Source organism: Scylla paramamosain, chromosome 24 (assembly GCF_035594125.1).
Source record: "Scylla paramamosain isolate STU-SP2022 chromosome 24, ASM3559412v1, whole genome shotgun sequence".
In the NCBI taxonomy this organism is placed as follows: Eukaryota; Metazoa; Arthropoda; class Malacostraca; order Decapoda; family Portunidae; genus Scylla; species Scylla paramamosain.
In genome coordinates, this window is record NC_087174.1 from 12,828,556 (window position 1) to 12,845,856 (window position 17,301).

Below are 17,301 nucleotides of genomic sequence, written 5' to 3' on the forward strand. Positions count from 1 at the left end.
GCTGGAGATGCAGGTGGAGGTAGAGGAGGAGGTGGAGGAGGCGTAGGTGAGCAACTAAGAACACCAGTCACTCTCACCCTCTCCCACGTCCACGCCCTTCCTTCCCACCACGCCCAGCCGCCCTCACTCAGCAGGCAGGGGCGCGGCGGCCCGGGCAAGGGTGCACAGGGTGAAGGGAAGGCAGGGAGGGTGATGGTTTGTGCCCAAATTAAGGCTCATCAGTTTGTATGTTAAAAAGATGGTGCAGGCGTCTCTCCTCCTCCTCCTCCTCCTCCTGCTCCTTTTCCTCCTCCTCAACTTCTCCCTTTCCCTCACACTCCCTCATCTTCCTCCATCAGTCATGCCAAAATCTCACACCGCACATTTTTTCCTCTCTCTTCTCTCTCCCTTCATAGAAAAAAAAATAAAAAATCTCAGGTATTCACATTCCATCACCTTCACTCTTAATCTTGACCCGGAAGTTCACTCTCACCTTTCATTATCACGTTTCCCGAATTGTCACTCACTCACTCACTTTCACGTCTCCCTTACTAATGCTTATATTCTCATCTCTGTCTACTTACATTTATCATTTAATCACTACAGTTAACTTCTTATATTACTAATATTCATACTGGTTCTCACACGTTACCTGGTCTTAATTAAAATGTCACCTGTTCGCCTCCCACTAATTAAAATTTCACATCTCTTTACTTACATTTATCTCATTTATCTATCACTTAATTACTACTCCTTATTCTGTCACTAGTATTCATTATTTATCCCCTCACGTCACTTGCTCTTAATCAACACTTCACCTGTTCACCTACTTATAATTCCCTTCTATTTACGTATCATTTAATTACTACAGTTAACTTATACTAATATTTGCAACTTGATTCCTCACGTTACCTAGCTTTAATTAACACGTCACCTGCCTTACCAGAGCGTCACACCGTCACCTCACTTTGACTTTCTTGCTGCATTCTCTGGCAACTCCCAACACTCCCTACAAAATCTTATCCTCACCTCGTTCACTGCAAGACTTTCCTCACAATAACTTTTCAGACACTTAATTGTGTACTAGGGCATGTTAAATATTCCGGTAGTTTAGAAAATACAAAATTAATCTTGTATTTTTTTCTTTATTCCATCTGTCCACGCAAAATATATTTTTGTACTGTATACGACCATAGCAGTACAAGAGTTAATTCCTCACTTAAGTAACTCCTTCTCTCACTCCCTCCATTACTTTCTCACTCCCTCTCTCACTTCCTCACTTTGGGAACTCCCTCCTTCCTCAGTCTCAGCGGCTCCCTCACGCCTACAGCCACGCCCACGCCCGTCCTCCCTCACCCTCACCATGGTCTGGTTCACCTGACTACCGCTCAGATCACACCCACATTTCACGGCGGCGTCCTTGGTCGTCAAGTAAAAGATAAACGCGCACATATTTTTCGCTTCCTCCCTCTCTTTCTCTCTCTTTCCTCTTCTCTCTGGGGCATTTTCCGTCGTAAATCTTGGCAGTGTGGCTTGTTTCTCTTTCTCTGGGGAGTTTTGTGGGTTCAGAGGTTCATGTACTTTAACAGGGAGATAAGGTTGATTTTGCCACTCCCTCAAGACCAGAGATTCACCGTGTCCGCTGCAACTTTGTGAATTATTCTTGAGCAAAATCACTTGCCCCTAGAATGCGAAATAATCACCACTGCAAGATATACTTTAATGGAAAAATTAGGCTGTGATAATCTGTGTTTCAATATGCGAGACTTCCTGTTTCTTCATAAAGCAAGTAAACAATTCAAATGACCAACAGAGTTTCAGTAAGTTAGTGGGGTAGAACCTGTTAATTTATTTTAATGGCGAAGTAAGTCTTTAATATGACTGTCAGTGTCTCTAGATGCAAGATTTCTTGTTTCTTCATAGAACGAGAGAATAATTTAAATAAGCGACATACCTTCGGTGGGTTAGTGGTACAGAAGATATTAATCTTCTTCAATAGCAAAAATAAAAATAATGCTGTAATGTGACTGTCTGCCTCTAGATGCGAGATTATCTACTTCAATTATTCGTGTCAACTTTTGGACTTGGAAGCATAATTACAGTGGGTTAATGGATACAGAATCTATTAATTTTCTTCACTAGCAAAAATAAGGCTGTGATGTGACTGCCAATGCTTCAAGATACAAGATTTTCAACTTCTTCATCTAGCAAGTATATTTCGGCTTAGCAGCATGTTTCCAGTGGGTTAGTAAGTATAGAACCTTTCAATTTACTTAACCCTTTCACTGAGATACGAAAAAATCAGCAGAACCAGAAGTAATGCAAGAAATTTTTATAAACATCTATAAGAAGGGGATGAAAAGAATAGATTTTGCAATTTCTACCCCGTTTAAAGATTTAAGGTAGCTATAGAACAAGTAAAGATGTCTCAGAGTGATTGGTAATTAAGGAAAGATGTACCAAATAGCAGCCAAAGGGTTAAATGGCAAAATTAAGGCTATTATGACTATCACTGACTCATAACTCCAAAGATTCACCGTTGTCTTTTTCAACAAACTTGTTAATTATTCATCGTAAAAGCATAATTCCAGAAGGATGAGGGAATTTTTTTTTTTTTCTTTTCATCACTTCAATGGTAAAGGATGGCTGTGATAAAACTGTCATTGCCTCAAGATGCAAGACTTCCCGTTTTACTCAACCGAGTAGCAAGATCTCAGTAGGTTAGTCGGGTATAACATATTTTCATACACTTCAGCGTTAAATTAACACTGACATATAACTGTCACTCCCTCAAGATGTAAGATTCCACGCTTCTTTATAAACCAAGCAGCATAATTTCAATAGATTAGATCGTTAGAAGCTACAAAATCTTTCCATCTACTTCAGCTTGATATGACATTCAGTTCCTTATGATGCAAGATTCCTCACTTTTTTTTTTTCATAAAGCTAGTGAATTAGTGAGATGAGCAGCATAATCTCAGTGGGTTAGCGGGTACGGAATCTTTTCATCCACATAAATAGTGAAAGGACCATGCTTATGAGCTTTCCTGCGTCAAAATGCAACATTTCCCATGTCTTTATTAAACCCGTAAATTATTCAACTGGGCAGCTTATTTCAGTAAGAATGTGTGTGTGCAATCTATTAATGTTCTTCAATGGCAAAAACAAGGCTAAGATATGACTCACTGACTCAGAACTCAAAAGTTTCACGGTTTTTCATCAAACTCGTAAATTATTCATTTGGTTGGCATAATTTCAGTAGATTATCGGGGTGTAAGATATTTTCATCCAATTCAGCGGTAAAATAAGGCTGCATTATGACTGTCAGTCCCTCAATCTTCAAAATTCCCCGCGTCTCGATCAACTCGCAGAGGCACCACATAATTTCAGTAAGTTGGAGGGCATATAACCTTTTCAACTACTTCAATGGCAAAAGATAAGACCATGATATGAGTTGCCCTCCCTTAAGATGCAAGATTTTCTGCTTCTTCATCTAGTTCATGTCAACGTTTGGACTTGGCAGCATAATTCCCATGGGTTAGTAGGTACAGAAACTTTTCATCAACTTCCAAGACGCAAGATTATCCTTTCCTTCATCAATCTAAGAAGTGAATTATTGAACTGAGCAGTGAGTTAATGCGTACAAAATCCTTTCATCAGCTTCATAAGTCTGTGATACGACTTTCCCAGCCTCAACATACAACCTAACCCGTGTCTCCATCAACCCAGTTAATGATTCCACTGAGACACTGAGACATACTAAGAGAATCCCAGCTTGGATCACTGCCACCTTCGCCTCTACAGCCTCCTGATGAAGTGGACGCCGCAGCCCTGGGTTCCTACTTACCCTAAACCACCTACCACTGTCTAGACTCTCCCGCAGTGGGTGGAGGAAGGTGGAAGGATGGAGGGTAGAAGGGTGGAGGGTAAGGGTGGTAAGGGCGAAAAGATGAAGGTTGGTGTAGGAAAGTATTGGTGAGTGTATGGGAGGTGGGGTGAAGGGTGATGGGGGGAGATGGTAATGGAGGTGGGTAGATGAGGGTATAGGTGGGATTATGGGAGGTGGGTGAAGGGTGAGGAGACGAAGGAGGTGGAGAAAGGTGTGGTTGGTGGGTGGGTGAGGGTGTGGGCGGTTGGAGGGTGAGGGGGTTGGGGGAGGAGGTGAGGTAAATATACAAATGCTGAGCTAAAGACGTCACGATGATGTCAGGAGGAGGGGGAGGAGGAGGAGGAGGAGGAGGAGGAGGAGGAGGAGGAGGAAAAGTAAGAGGAAATACACTCTTCTGGGATTGAGCCAAAGGGGTTATGACAAGTGTTGGTAGTACAAGGAGCACACACACACACACACACACACACACACACACACACACACACACACACACACACACACACACACACACACACATACACACACATCCGTCGCTATGCACGTTGTTTCAATCTGGCCAAGGTAGCAACATCAAATTATGATAAAAAAAAAGTAGTTTCAATGCCTTCAAGTGTCATCTCTCTCTCTCTCTCTCTCTCTCTCTCTCTCTCTCTCTCTCTCTCTCTCTCTCTCTCTCTCTCTCTCTCTCTCTCTCTGCATCGATACACATTCCTCCCAAAACATAAACAGAGGAAGCAAATGAGTGAGTGCGTGGGTGAGTGAGTGAGTGAGTGAGAACAGGAAGGGAGGCAGAGTAGGAGGAAGGGGTGAGGGAGGGAGAGGAAGAAAAAGAAGGAAATGGAAGAAGGACGTGATGAAAGATGGAAGGGAGAAGGAGAAAAGAGAAAAGCAGGAATGTGAAGAGAGGAAAAGGTGACAAGTGAAATGTGTGTGTGTGTGTGTGTGTGTGTGTGTGTGTGTGTGTGTGTGTGTGTGTGTGTGTGTGTGTGTGTGTGTGTGTGTGTGTGTGTGTGTGTTAGTCTTGCATTGACATAAAAAATACAAAAACAGAAACATTAAAAGATGAAAATAATATAAATTAACATGCATAACGAGAGAGAGAGAGAGAGAGAGAGAGAGAGAGAGAGAGAGAGAGAGAGAGAGAGAGAGAGAGAGAGAGAGAGAGAGAGAGAGAGAGAGAGAGAGCGCAACACGGAAATAAGCATGACAAAAAAATAAACAGATAAATACAAATAAGCAAAATAATGTCCCTTGAACCGGAGTCTTACAAAACACATTCAAATAAACATCTAGACACTTAAATAACACTTAAAATTGAGACTTTTCAGCGTAAAACGGCAAAGATTTGAGTACCCGTAACCTTGAGACTCGAGACAAAGAGGTCGACTTGTTGACGGAAATGCAAAGTTGAGTAAATCTTTAGGGTTTAATGTGCTCGAGTTTTTACTACAGTTTTCCCGAATCTCCTGTCTTTATGTGGGTGTGTGGAGTTATGGGTTCAAGTTTAAAGATACTAGTTCCGTATTGTCAGGCTTTTCATCTTTAATCCCGACTGTTTCTCCAGCTAGCTTTAAGCGCTGGCCAACCGGGGGCGTGCATGGCTTGTGTTTTGTTACGCTGTCTTCTTTTTACGTTCCTTTGTGCTTCTGTTCTTGGACTGCTTCGTTATCTTCTTGGCTTGCTATTTTATTCTTTCTTTCTTTCTCTCTCTTTTTTTTTTTTACCTTGCTTGGTGTTCTTTGTTTGACAGGTTCTAAGGAAATTATTATGGTTTTCAAGGATGCTTTCACGATCCTTGAGAGTGTTTAATAAGTATTCTGCATCATCACTGGGAGAATCATCTTTGAGAACCTGTAAATATTCTAGCTTCGTATTCTCAGACTTTCCATCACAAAACGACTAATTTTAGCTTGACAGGCTATAATGGAACTTGCTGGATCTTTTCAAGGATGTTTTCGTGATTCTAGTAAAAATTCCATATGTATTCTTCATCGTTAATGGGGAAAGACATTCTTTGATAACCTGGCCATTGCAATAATCTCTGTGGCCTCTGAAAACAGTCCAAATGAGAGCACAGACTTTCAAAATATGGCTACTGAAGTGTGAGATTTAGGGTTCCATTGTGCATTTTTTAGTCTGGTTTGATTTGGTTTGTGAATTAACATACTGTAAATATTCAGAGAGGAGGGGAAGGGGAGACTAGATAAGAGTTCAGCTGTGCATTCCCAATCTGATTTTAATTAGACAAGAGTTCAGTTGTGCGTCCTATAAATAAGTGAAAATAAATAAATAAATAATATGGACTTATGAATCAACGCAGTACTGTTAAAATTAGGAGAGAAGAGGAGAGGAGACAAGAGAGGAGGCGCAGAAAGAAAACGAGCATCGGAGGAAAACGGGAAGTGGCAAAGAAAACGTCGAATGAGAGAAAACTACTACAAAAATCCACAATAGTCGATGAGGTAGGTGGGCAGAAATTGGCAAGGACGACCCACGATCCACCGACCCACGCCCACGCACGCCGTGGTGGTCGTGATGGTGATGCTTGTGGTGGTGGCAGGGGGCTGTGTTGTAGTGATGGTGATGGTGGTGCTGGTGGTTGTGGTGTATTTAAAAGCGTTGCAACTGCAGGAGGTAACCAGTTCAGGGAGAGGTGGTGGTCGTGGGGGCTCGACTCTCTCTCTCTCTCTCTCTCTCTCTCTCTCTCTCTCTCTCTCTCTCTCTCTCTCTCTGCAAGCACCTTATTCTCATCTCACAGCATTTTTTTTTTCACTCAGATCCATCAGAGAAGTTTTTGTCCTTCACGCATACCCCTTTACTCCTTTAGAGTCCTACATCCTTCCTCAGACTCCCCCATCCTTCTTCCAGCCTCACTCATCTCTCCTTCACTCCTCCTTCTGACTCCTTCATCCCTTCTTCAACCTCTCATCTTTTCTCACTCCTTCAGCCCTCCACACACTTCTTTAGAGTCCTTCACACGCTCCTTCACATCTTCACCCCTCCATACACTCTCCTTCATCCTCCCTCACCCCTCCACTCCTTCACTCCTCCTCCTTCATCAGCTTGGCATCGTGTTGTGTACTGCCTGGCGCCGTGCCTGCTTAACCCTCCACGCTCCTCTTCCTTACTCTCTTGTACCTCCCTTCTTTACTTTTTCTCCTCTCTCTCTCTCTCTCTCTCTCTCTCTCTCTCTCTCTCTCTCTCTCTCTCTCTCTCTCTCTCTCTCTCTCTCTCTCAGCACGCGCGTTGATATTCTCACGTGGAAGTTACTTGATTATTATCTATTCAAAGAAAACCGGAGCCACATTCTCACACACTGCAGCATCTTATCACAATTAAGTTTAGCAGGCTTTGATACAAATTTAATGAGGGTTTTCAAGGGTGTTCTTTCAAAATTCTAGAGATAGTTTAATAATTACCTCGCAATATCAGCTATTAAGGGTTTCGGAGGATTTTTTTTTTTTTCATAATTCTTGTGGTATTTTTTTGTTCATAATTCTAGCGGCTCTAGCGGTAAACAATTCAGCATCATCAGTGGAGAAAATAAACATGATAGCCTAACTAATCTTCTTTGTAACCTTTGAAGTGTCCTTATGAGAGAGCTTTACAAAACACAGGGTCAGAAAAGTAAGAACGAACTAAGGTCAAGAAGGAAAGAGGAATATACCTACGAAGCATGAGAACCTAATTAATCATCTCCGTGACCTTTGAAAATCACGGACATACGAACGAGGTAAGGATAGGGATAAGCACAAAAGGATTCTACCCTCTCTACAGCTTACTTCATGTCTCCTGACGCAGACGCAGTGGGAGGGCAGCCCGCGTCAACAGAGGCCTCGCCATTATAACAATATTTATTTTAAGAGAGGAAGTGTTGGCCAGAGCTAAACTCGCATCCCTCCGTTGCTTCATTCTTATACCTTCATCCATCAAGTGTTGTGCATTCTCTCTCTCTCTCTCTCTCTCTCTCTCTCTCTCTCTCTCTCTCTCTCTCTCTCTCTCTCTCTCTCTCTCTCCTCTCTCTCGTAGCGCAGAGAACACAGAGAGGAAGAGCATAATAAAGAAATGGCACATTACGAGACACTGCAAGTAAAAACTAGTGACAGGAAATTTCACAATAAAAGTATCGACATGTGCGGGGGTGGTGGGAAAGAGAACAGAAGACCCATCATTTTGCTGGAAAAATTAATTAATCAGGTCCCGACGAAGACAAAACAACACAGTTTTGGTTCTAATTCTGTCAATCTGTAACCCTGACGACTGGTTTTCCCTCTGCAGTCACTTCTGCTTGCCTGCGCATTTCTGCCGTCTGGCTGAATGTCTTATGGGGTCACCATGGTGGAGCGAGCGTATGGCCCGCCACCATCTGTATCAGTCCATCACATGGCCTCGTTCTGAAGCAATCCTTTGTGACCTTCAAGTCCCCTCCAATGGATAGATGTGAGGGATGGAGTCTGTCATGTGCCGCCCGTCGCCGGCAAGGCAAGGAGGCGAGGGCTGCAAGGCGGGAGACGAGCAGTGCGGCGCGAGGCAAGGCTCATGAACAGTGGACTAAAATTAGGCGTTGCATGTATGACATCTGATTCTACTTAGTCCAGTTCTCCAGAGAAGGGCGGAGGGGTGGGGTGTAGCAAACCAGGCGCGGCGCGGGATGCTATTTCGTAATGGTCACGAGGACCCTCTCGACCCCAGCGCGGCCGTGACGTGTGGCGTTCGTGACTGGGGGAGCCGCCGCCCTACGTGCTGGGAGTCAACGCTGCGCCTGGGTTGGCGTGAAGGCACATGATGTTGGCAGCCTGATACGGCTCGCGATGCCTCTTGGCACTCGTCCTCGCTGACTCCCTCCCTTCTGTCCCCTTCTAATGAACTGGTAGCTGCCGTGACGTGTGGAGGTAGTCACAAACAAGGCAGTGAACAGATAACACACGAGACACGCGAGTCGGGCCACCGCCACGGCAGCCCCGCGGGAAAAGGCCTGTCATGAAACTCTCGGTCTGACCGGTGAGCAATCTTTCCAGGCAACCGTCATGGCTAACAGTGTTACCGAGGTGGAGGAGATCCAGCGTTCTGAACCCGCCATGCCTCAGATACGCCTCAAGATCATAAATCTCAACCTCAATGAGCGAGGCAGGAGCCTCAGCCCGCCGCCGCGCCACTCGGGCAAGGCAGCGGAGCGGCGCAGCGCGGACCAACGCCTCGCCAGGCGTAGAATCCACAAACTCCGCAGCTACGAACACCTGGTGCGCGACCTTCCCCTCGCCCGCAGAGACAAACGCTTCGCGCCGCGCCAGACTCACGTCAACCCGGCCAGTCGCGGGGCGGGAGCGCCGAGCAGTCATGACGACGAGGGTTCTCTGTACCTGTTCTTTGTACAGGGGTTCAAGAACGCGGTGAACGGCGACCAGGAGGAGATGCTGAAGACAATCCTGGAGCTTCTCAACGATCAGGTGGTGGACCAAGCAGTGTCGGTGGCCAGACAGGAGCCTCTGTTCCTGTGCGAGGACAGCTCGTCGCGGGGCCAGCCCCTGCAGCACGCCGCGCTGCACGGCGCCCTGCTGGCCCTCAACGAGATGATGGACCCCGGCGTCCTGGACATCTCCCGCTCGGGCATGGTGGGGATCGGCCAGTGCCTCACTGTCACCATCTACTTCCATGACCAGCTGGCGGCGCTGGCCCGCTCTGCCTGGCACAGCCACTACGCTCAGGTCCTCAGAGACGCGTGGATGGGCTTTGGCTGCGTGGGCGCCATGGTCGTCATGTCATCCATGCGACAGCGACAGTGAGCCGCCACCCCTGTACGGCGACGGTTTGGCGTCCAGGCGGAGCGAGGCAGCGGGAGCCGCGCACACAGTAGTGAGATTATTGTTAATGGACGTGTACATAGACTGGACGCAGTGATCAGTAAAGTAATTAAGCCCTTCTAGTGTAGATACTCGATGAGATACAACCACAAAATCTTGCTGTGAGATGTGATATTTATTTTTTTATATTGCATACTCCTCTCTGAGGCCTTCAATACACAAACCAATCATTCCACGTCTAAATTTATGTCTCGCCTCGCGGTGGGGAGCTCATGGGCCACCGCCACGTGACTTTCGGCAGCGCCGGGCACTAGTCACGGCTCACGAGAGCTCAAGGTTATGGGCGGCATTCTGATTGGTCAGGGAGGAGACACATGTGTCTGCCAGAAGGTAGTAAACTCATAGCCAGCAATGAGTGTTCTGATGTGGCGAGGATCAGCAGTTCACTTTAATGGGGAGAAAGTGTGTTCAACATGACATGATCGCCATTTCTGTCGGCAGTTAGTCACATGACGCCAAGATATATCCAGTGATGTGTCAAGTGCGGCGTGCGGGGCCCTCACTACTGGTGACAAGCTGGCGAATGACGAGGTGCACTCATGTGTTTTGACGCAATGACCGACACCCGAACACATGTCATCACACACTTGAAGACACAATCCTTCAACGTCATTCATCTCGGATAAAGATGACAGCACAACTAAAGTGGTGCATCTCACCTCACTAAACAGTACCTGTCTAGCTACTAAACTAAAACAACACACTAAATTTACTATTGTTAAATCACGAATAAACAATCAAAATTCTGTTATCCATTTACCAAGTAACATGTATGACAAAGCTGCCTCAAATAACAATATAAGAAGGTTTGCTGTGCGGAATATTATTAAAGATTCATTATTAAATATTTACAGTAAATCTTAAATCTTTTGTGTAAAATATGAGCTACACCAAACATGATATAATCCAATATATTGCATTGCTAGCCTTAATATTATATAATCAATGAAGTGCCCTTATTTAAGGACTCATCTGATGAACCCAAAACTCTGTCAGTGTACTGTGGTATAGTTCCTACCATACTTTTAGTAAATAATGTACAGTGTTGCACTGTCCAGTGAAAATCTGGCTGTGTGCAGAGGAGAGGTGAGGAGTACATATCTAAACCCTATGAATCTGGTGGCTGTCTTGTACTCTTATTTCAGCTGAGATTACTTGCTTTTACTAAGTAACATGGGTAGTGTCTAAAGATCAATGAGGTGTGTGTTCTGGCTAGTAAAATTATCTGTCTGATAGTATTTAGCCTTGTATGATTTCAAGTAGGAATACAATGATTTGATGTTTCAAGAAGCCACCCAGATTTTAAGGGTCAAAGCAATGTACAAGAAACCCACAAGATAAGAGGAAGAGACCTGAAAAGGTTTATGAAGGCAGACATGCAGGTGGTGTGTATAACAGAAAACACAGAAGGCAAGCAAAGTAAGGACAAGTGATCCACTTTGACAACCCTTAATGGACCAGGCCAAAGAAGATACAGTTAAGACAATATTCTGTGATGGGCAGGTGTAGGGAAGCCACCTGTCTGACAAATTTGTCTGACAGATTTGTACTATTACTATTATAATTCCTGGATAATACTGTAATAAAAAATGGAGAGTGGAGCCTCCTGTCTGTGCCAGACACCACTTCCACAACACAGGGGATGCTGTCTTCATGTACAACATCACCTGGTTCCTTACACTCCCCTCATCTCCCATTCATTCAATCCACAGAAGTCAGCCAATCCTCTATGTATATTTTTAGGGCATGGCCACTTCACTTGCTGGTACGTGAACCCAGTCATTCTTACTCATACTTATAAACAGCCTGAGCCTGTTTCTGATTACCACCTTGAATTTCTCTCTCTCCCTTCTGCCAAGGATGCATGTTTCTCGAGTTAAGTGGTTATATAACATTTTTTTCACACAAGCGGAGGCCAGTCAGGGCTTAGGGTTATAATGTGTGAAGTCTGCCATGAATTTTTGGAATGACTCACAGACTTGTTCACTTTTACAATAATCTTAAGGCACATACATGTCTTTGGGTAACTAAATATTAGAACCCTTAATACAGGAAGAGTCTGTTCTGAGGAGATATTTTTGGTCTATAGAAGTTGCAAAATTGGAATATTTCAAAATCTGCAAACAATTATGCAATCTGTTGACACTCAAGATATTCCTGTGTATGAGAAATAGTAATTGTTACCAATGAGATGCATAAATTTTGCTATTTAATAAATAACTCTAAGAAAATGTTATTCTATTTGATACTGCAGAAAGAAAACTTTACTTGAGATCTTGTCCTCAGCCTGTGGAGACTTAAACTGTCATGTTTCATTAGAATACAGAACCACAGGGAAACACGCTCTTCTACAGTGATCTGGTGGAGTTTTTAGACGTACCCAAAGACCACCACCACATGGGTACTCACCAACCACTTTGAGTGCAGCAGCAGACACCGCCTTGCCTACGGGGTTCTCGGCAATGATGGCGATCCTGCCAGCCTGCATCATCGATGTGACAGGCACCTCCAGTGTGTGCTTGTTGCCAGTGCCCCCCAGTACGTACTGCAGGTGGCCACGCTGGTACTCCTGCCCCGTGATGGGACAGTCATTCAAGGTCCAGGTGATCTGTGATGGTGGAGAAGCAAATAGGTTTATAAAGGCTGCTGTTTTCATTGTCATCATCATAACCATCATTGTCATTCCCATTTCCTTGACAGAGCACGGAATGGGATTCAGGTTAGTCAACTAAGTCTGAGTTCAAGCCTTGGATTATATAAAGAATGGGCTCTTGCTATGTGTGTTGCAAAGAATTAATGTGTGGCTTGACCACATCCCCTGGCTAAGGTAGAGCAAAGCTGCCAACATGTCCCCTGCATGTCATGAAAGACAACTAGGAGGGACAGAGTGAGGGGACTGAGGTTCCTCTCCCTTGTATTTTAACTCCCACATGAGACAAGATGTGATATCTTGCCTCAGTTATCCTTTCAAGGGATGTCTGCCTGGTTTAGAGATAGATAAATAGGTAGCTTCATACATTTTGATTATTATGATAAGTGGATCTGCTATTCTCAATTAGGTAATGATGTATGAATTAGTGTAAGTAATATTTTACAAGAATAAGATATATAGGTTCAGTATGATCTTTAACATACATGTAGAAAACATTACTTATAGTAATCCTTGAAGAAACTATCCACCTAAGTTGTCCCAGTCCACTGTACAATAAAAACTTAAACAAATATTTCTTAAGCATTCACTTTGTGCCTGCCCTTTAATTTCTGTTTTTTTTTTAAGCAAGTGAATGTTATATTCAGTCCACAATGAACAGCAATATAGTTTGTAAAAGTTTTCCATGACTTTTCATGTAAGACTTTGTACATTACTTCATCTGTTGCATCCTTCAAGCTTCACAGAGCACAGCATTTGTTATATATATATATATATATATATATATATATATATATATATATATATATATATATATATATATATATATATATATATATATATATATATATATATATATATATATATATATATATATATATATATATATATATATATATATATATATATATATATATGATTATGAAATGTGTATCTCATCTGTGGCATGATATCTGGTGATTTATTCAATGAAGTTTATGTAAATGTGATAGAGCAGTATTGATTTTATACATATATAACTACTGGTGTGTATTATGACATCATTTTGTAAAACAATGTCACAATCCATTTAGCATTACTGTAGAAGCTGAAGAAGAAATAAACACATGCTTGGCATGAACAATACACAGCCTTTCTCACTGAGTACATTTCAGGTTGCATTCAGTTGTTCTTGTTGCCAAAAAAAATTGGCAGTGTGTTTACATTCCCACTTTTCTTAGAAGGACCACTTTGACATATCTATTAATAAGCATAAGTTGTGTGCATAAATGTGTGTGTGTGTGTGTGTGTGTGTGTGTGTGTGTGTGTGTGTGTGTGTGTGTGTGTGTGTGTGTGCTGGCTCCAATACAAAATGCCTTAAGTCTGCCTCACACAATGACTGGCATAGACACAAAGATGCTAAAACAAAAGAAAACAGTAAATGTAGGACAGCAAAGTGACAGAGGCCTTGAAGCAAGACGGAAGTGGAGGCAGGCAGATAAGTCTTGAGGCCACAGCTACATGGTGAAGTGTAGCAAAAGCTAAGACAAAATATATACAAATATGTACACATTCATGTATTCTGTACAGTAATCTTGAATTAAGTTTTGGGTATACGTCTTTCTCAATGCTGTTCATAATCCTATATGTCTTTTTTGTAATTATTATTTACAATACATGTTTATATCATTGCTTACATATATAGAATGCATTCTAATTACGTTTAGATATGAATCAAATTTGTAGCAAAAACTGCCGCTGCTGTTAATGTCATTATATAAAGGCACCCTCAGCTTAATATGTGTTATTATTCATAGCATAGTATTTTTGTGCAAATGATGATGTATGTAATATTGTTCCTTTGTCTCAATAAAGGTTTCACTGATATATTAATTTACATATACTCCCAATTTGTACTACAAATGATGTCTGAAAGAAGTACAACTCATTCTTCATTTCATTGGTTCATTGGTTGCGCCATGGTGAAGGAATCAATGATGTGCCCATGTACAACTTTTATTGACGTCACACACTACTAGTACCTACTTGGTCAACACAGGGGTGTGTCATGTGATGCACAACACAGATATCAACCTGGATGTTATTGGAACCTCATTATTACTCTTCAAACTGCAGTCATGTAAAGCTTGTTACCTCCTGCAGTTGTTTCAGAAGACAAATAGAATACTACATCGTCATATCTTATAAAATTATATATGCATGTCAAGGCAACATCTACCTCCAGAAAATGTACACCTATGTACATACCTTCAGCACAATCATTCTAAAAAAGTATTTATGATCTTAATAATAATGCACCAAGGTAACTTTATACATGATATATATATATATATATATATATATATATATATATATATATATATATATATATATATATATATATATATATATATATATATATATATATATATATATATATATATATATATATATATATATATATATATATATATATATATATATATATATATATATATATATATATATATATATATATATATATATATATATATATATATATATATATATATATATATATATATATATATATATATATATATATATATATATATATATATATATATATATATATATATATATATATATATATATATATATATATATATGAACTAGAAGTGATAAAGCTAGTTATTATTTTGGACTTAAATACTCAATTTCAATATAGATTTTAAAACCATCAAAAATAGTTCTTATCACTGATAGGAAAAACACAAGTTAAAAGACAATATCTTTTAATATTTCCCTAATTTTCAACTTCACTTCAGATGATAATGATTTTTGCTAGAAGGAAACTGTATATCTTTAACAAAGAAAAATACATCATACCAGCTAAAAGTAAGGAGTGGATGGTGAAACAGTTCCTTCCTGAAAGCTGAGGACACTCCATTCAAGAATGTCCACTGTAAGAAAATCACATTAGTACCTACCTGTCACACTGCATTCAGGTTAGTGGATTTGATAAAACTATATGGTGAGAATTTGCACCATGATACAAAAGTATCACCATAGTAATCAAGCAAGTTATTATTATTATTATTATTATTATTATTATTATTATTATTATTATTATTATTATTATGGCAAACATGTGTCAGCACTGAGCTTTGTTTTATAGCTGCAATAAGGCATTGGCTAATTTCTCAACATTTCATATTCATCATTGATGTAGGCATGTCATGCTTCATGAGAGAAGCATTCAGTTTTCTGCCTTTGTTGCCTTGTAATAAAGAACGTATATCAAGTAGTAGCCGGCCTGGACTAAGAAAGGAATGTCTTGGTCAAGAGTCTCGCCATCAAATGCAAGGCCCTGGCCCCGGGTGGCATGGAGGCAGGTCTCAAACACCACGCTGCGGCCATGCTCCACCAGAGGGCTGCCAGGCGCCTCATGGACTTGTGCCGGATTACTCAGGTCAATGTACATGGCTTCAGAAAATGGCAGCACAACAGCTCTGACCAGTGCCTGGCCTGTGCCAAGAGCTGCCTGCATCTTCTCACTGATGATCTGCTTCAGCTCCAGCTTGGACAGCTTATCCACTGTCTTGATGACGAAGACCATTGCATTGTTTGGCTTCTTTGGATCTCCATACTCTGCAGGGTGGTGACTGCCATTCCCTGCCAGCACATCACCCAGAGAACCACTGACTTGTGTGTCTAGAGAAGCTCTGCTGACAACTGAGGAATCTGGTGGTTGCATATCATGGCTCTCTGCATTTGTGGCATTATTTCCTGATATTTTGGAAGGCTTCTGAAGCATTTTAGTAAGTTCCCTTAACTTTGCCAGGCGAGCAGCTCTTCTTGCCTTCTTCTCCCTCTCATACTCATCATCATTATTATCTGCACATTCCTCTTTCCTGCTGACAGGTTGCAAGCCAAGAGTCTGCTTGCCAACACTTGTCTTGCTGGCTGTGTCTAGTCTTGTGTATTTTGGTAAGCAGTCTTCATTGTTGTTTGAATCATTGCTCATCTGGGAATTTTCCTCATAGTCTGAGACGTAGCTCTCCTCCGATATGACAGAAAGGCTGCTGGGACACCTCAGGTACTCAGAGACATACTCACGCTCAGGAACCAAGAATCGCCTCACAGTGATTTCCACATTATCTTTTGGGTTCCTATTCTTTGGCTCTTGATAGTCAAGGCACATTTCATTCAGTGTGGTGGACAAGTCCATGCTATTTTTATCCTCTTTTGTATCCAATACAATGCTGTCCTTTTCATCCATATCCATCTCCAAAGACATCTCAGCTTTGGAAATGCAAGCATCCTCATATTTATCAACATGTTCCATCTCCATAAAGTTTAAGCTCTCATCAATACCTTCATCAGAATCTGGGGAACATTCTTGAATGGGCTGCAGTTCCTTCCTGCAGAGTTTTATTGATTCCCCAAGACTCTTCACATCTTCAGTGATCACTGAGTCATTATATTTCTGACTTTCACTTATTTCCTTGGAGCACATTTTTGAAGAAATTTGACAACTGACAGATGAAGTCTTTGAACTCTCACAGGAAGCAGTCTCAACAATATTCTTTTCACTCTCATTTATTTTGGAAGCTGTTGGAGGAGATGATAAAGGGTCGTCACCTGGACTACTACGACCAGATGCATCTTCAGAAGTGAGGGTGAAGCTGTTTCTCTTAGACCTGCCAGACTGAGGCGACCCAATGCTGGACTCTGAGCAAGGAGTGTTGGGGGAGAAGTTACTAGAGAAGTAGCCTGAGTCATGGTCACCCTCTGAGGACACAGACACAGACTTCTTCCTCATGAATGTGGTGCCATCACACTGCTGCTGGGAAGTGGCCTCACTGCTGCCAGCATCACCTATCTTTGGATTAGGCAATTTGTCTTTAATGAGATTCCATAAGTCTGCAAGCTTGACTGGCTGGAGCTCCTCAGTCAGGCCA

The 17,301-nt window shown here is 42.0% G+C and overlaps 1 protein-coding gene across 7 annotated transcripts in view; it reads right to left on the reverse strand.

Annotated features, from left to right (window-relative positions):
* LOC135112914 (titin-like) overlaps positions 1-17,301 on the reverse strand; it is an 81,154-nt gene that overhangs the window by 33,628 nt on the left and 30,225 nt on the right. For all 7 annotated transcript variants that reach the window (XM_064027867.1, XM_064027872.1, XM_064027871.1 and 4 more), the window contains exon 31: positions 12,139-12,337. In XM_064027867.1, the coding sequence (XP_063883937.1) occupies positions 12,139-12,337 (199 nt within the window). The remainder of the gene's footprint in view (positions 1-12,138; positions 12,338-17,301) is intronic.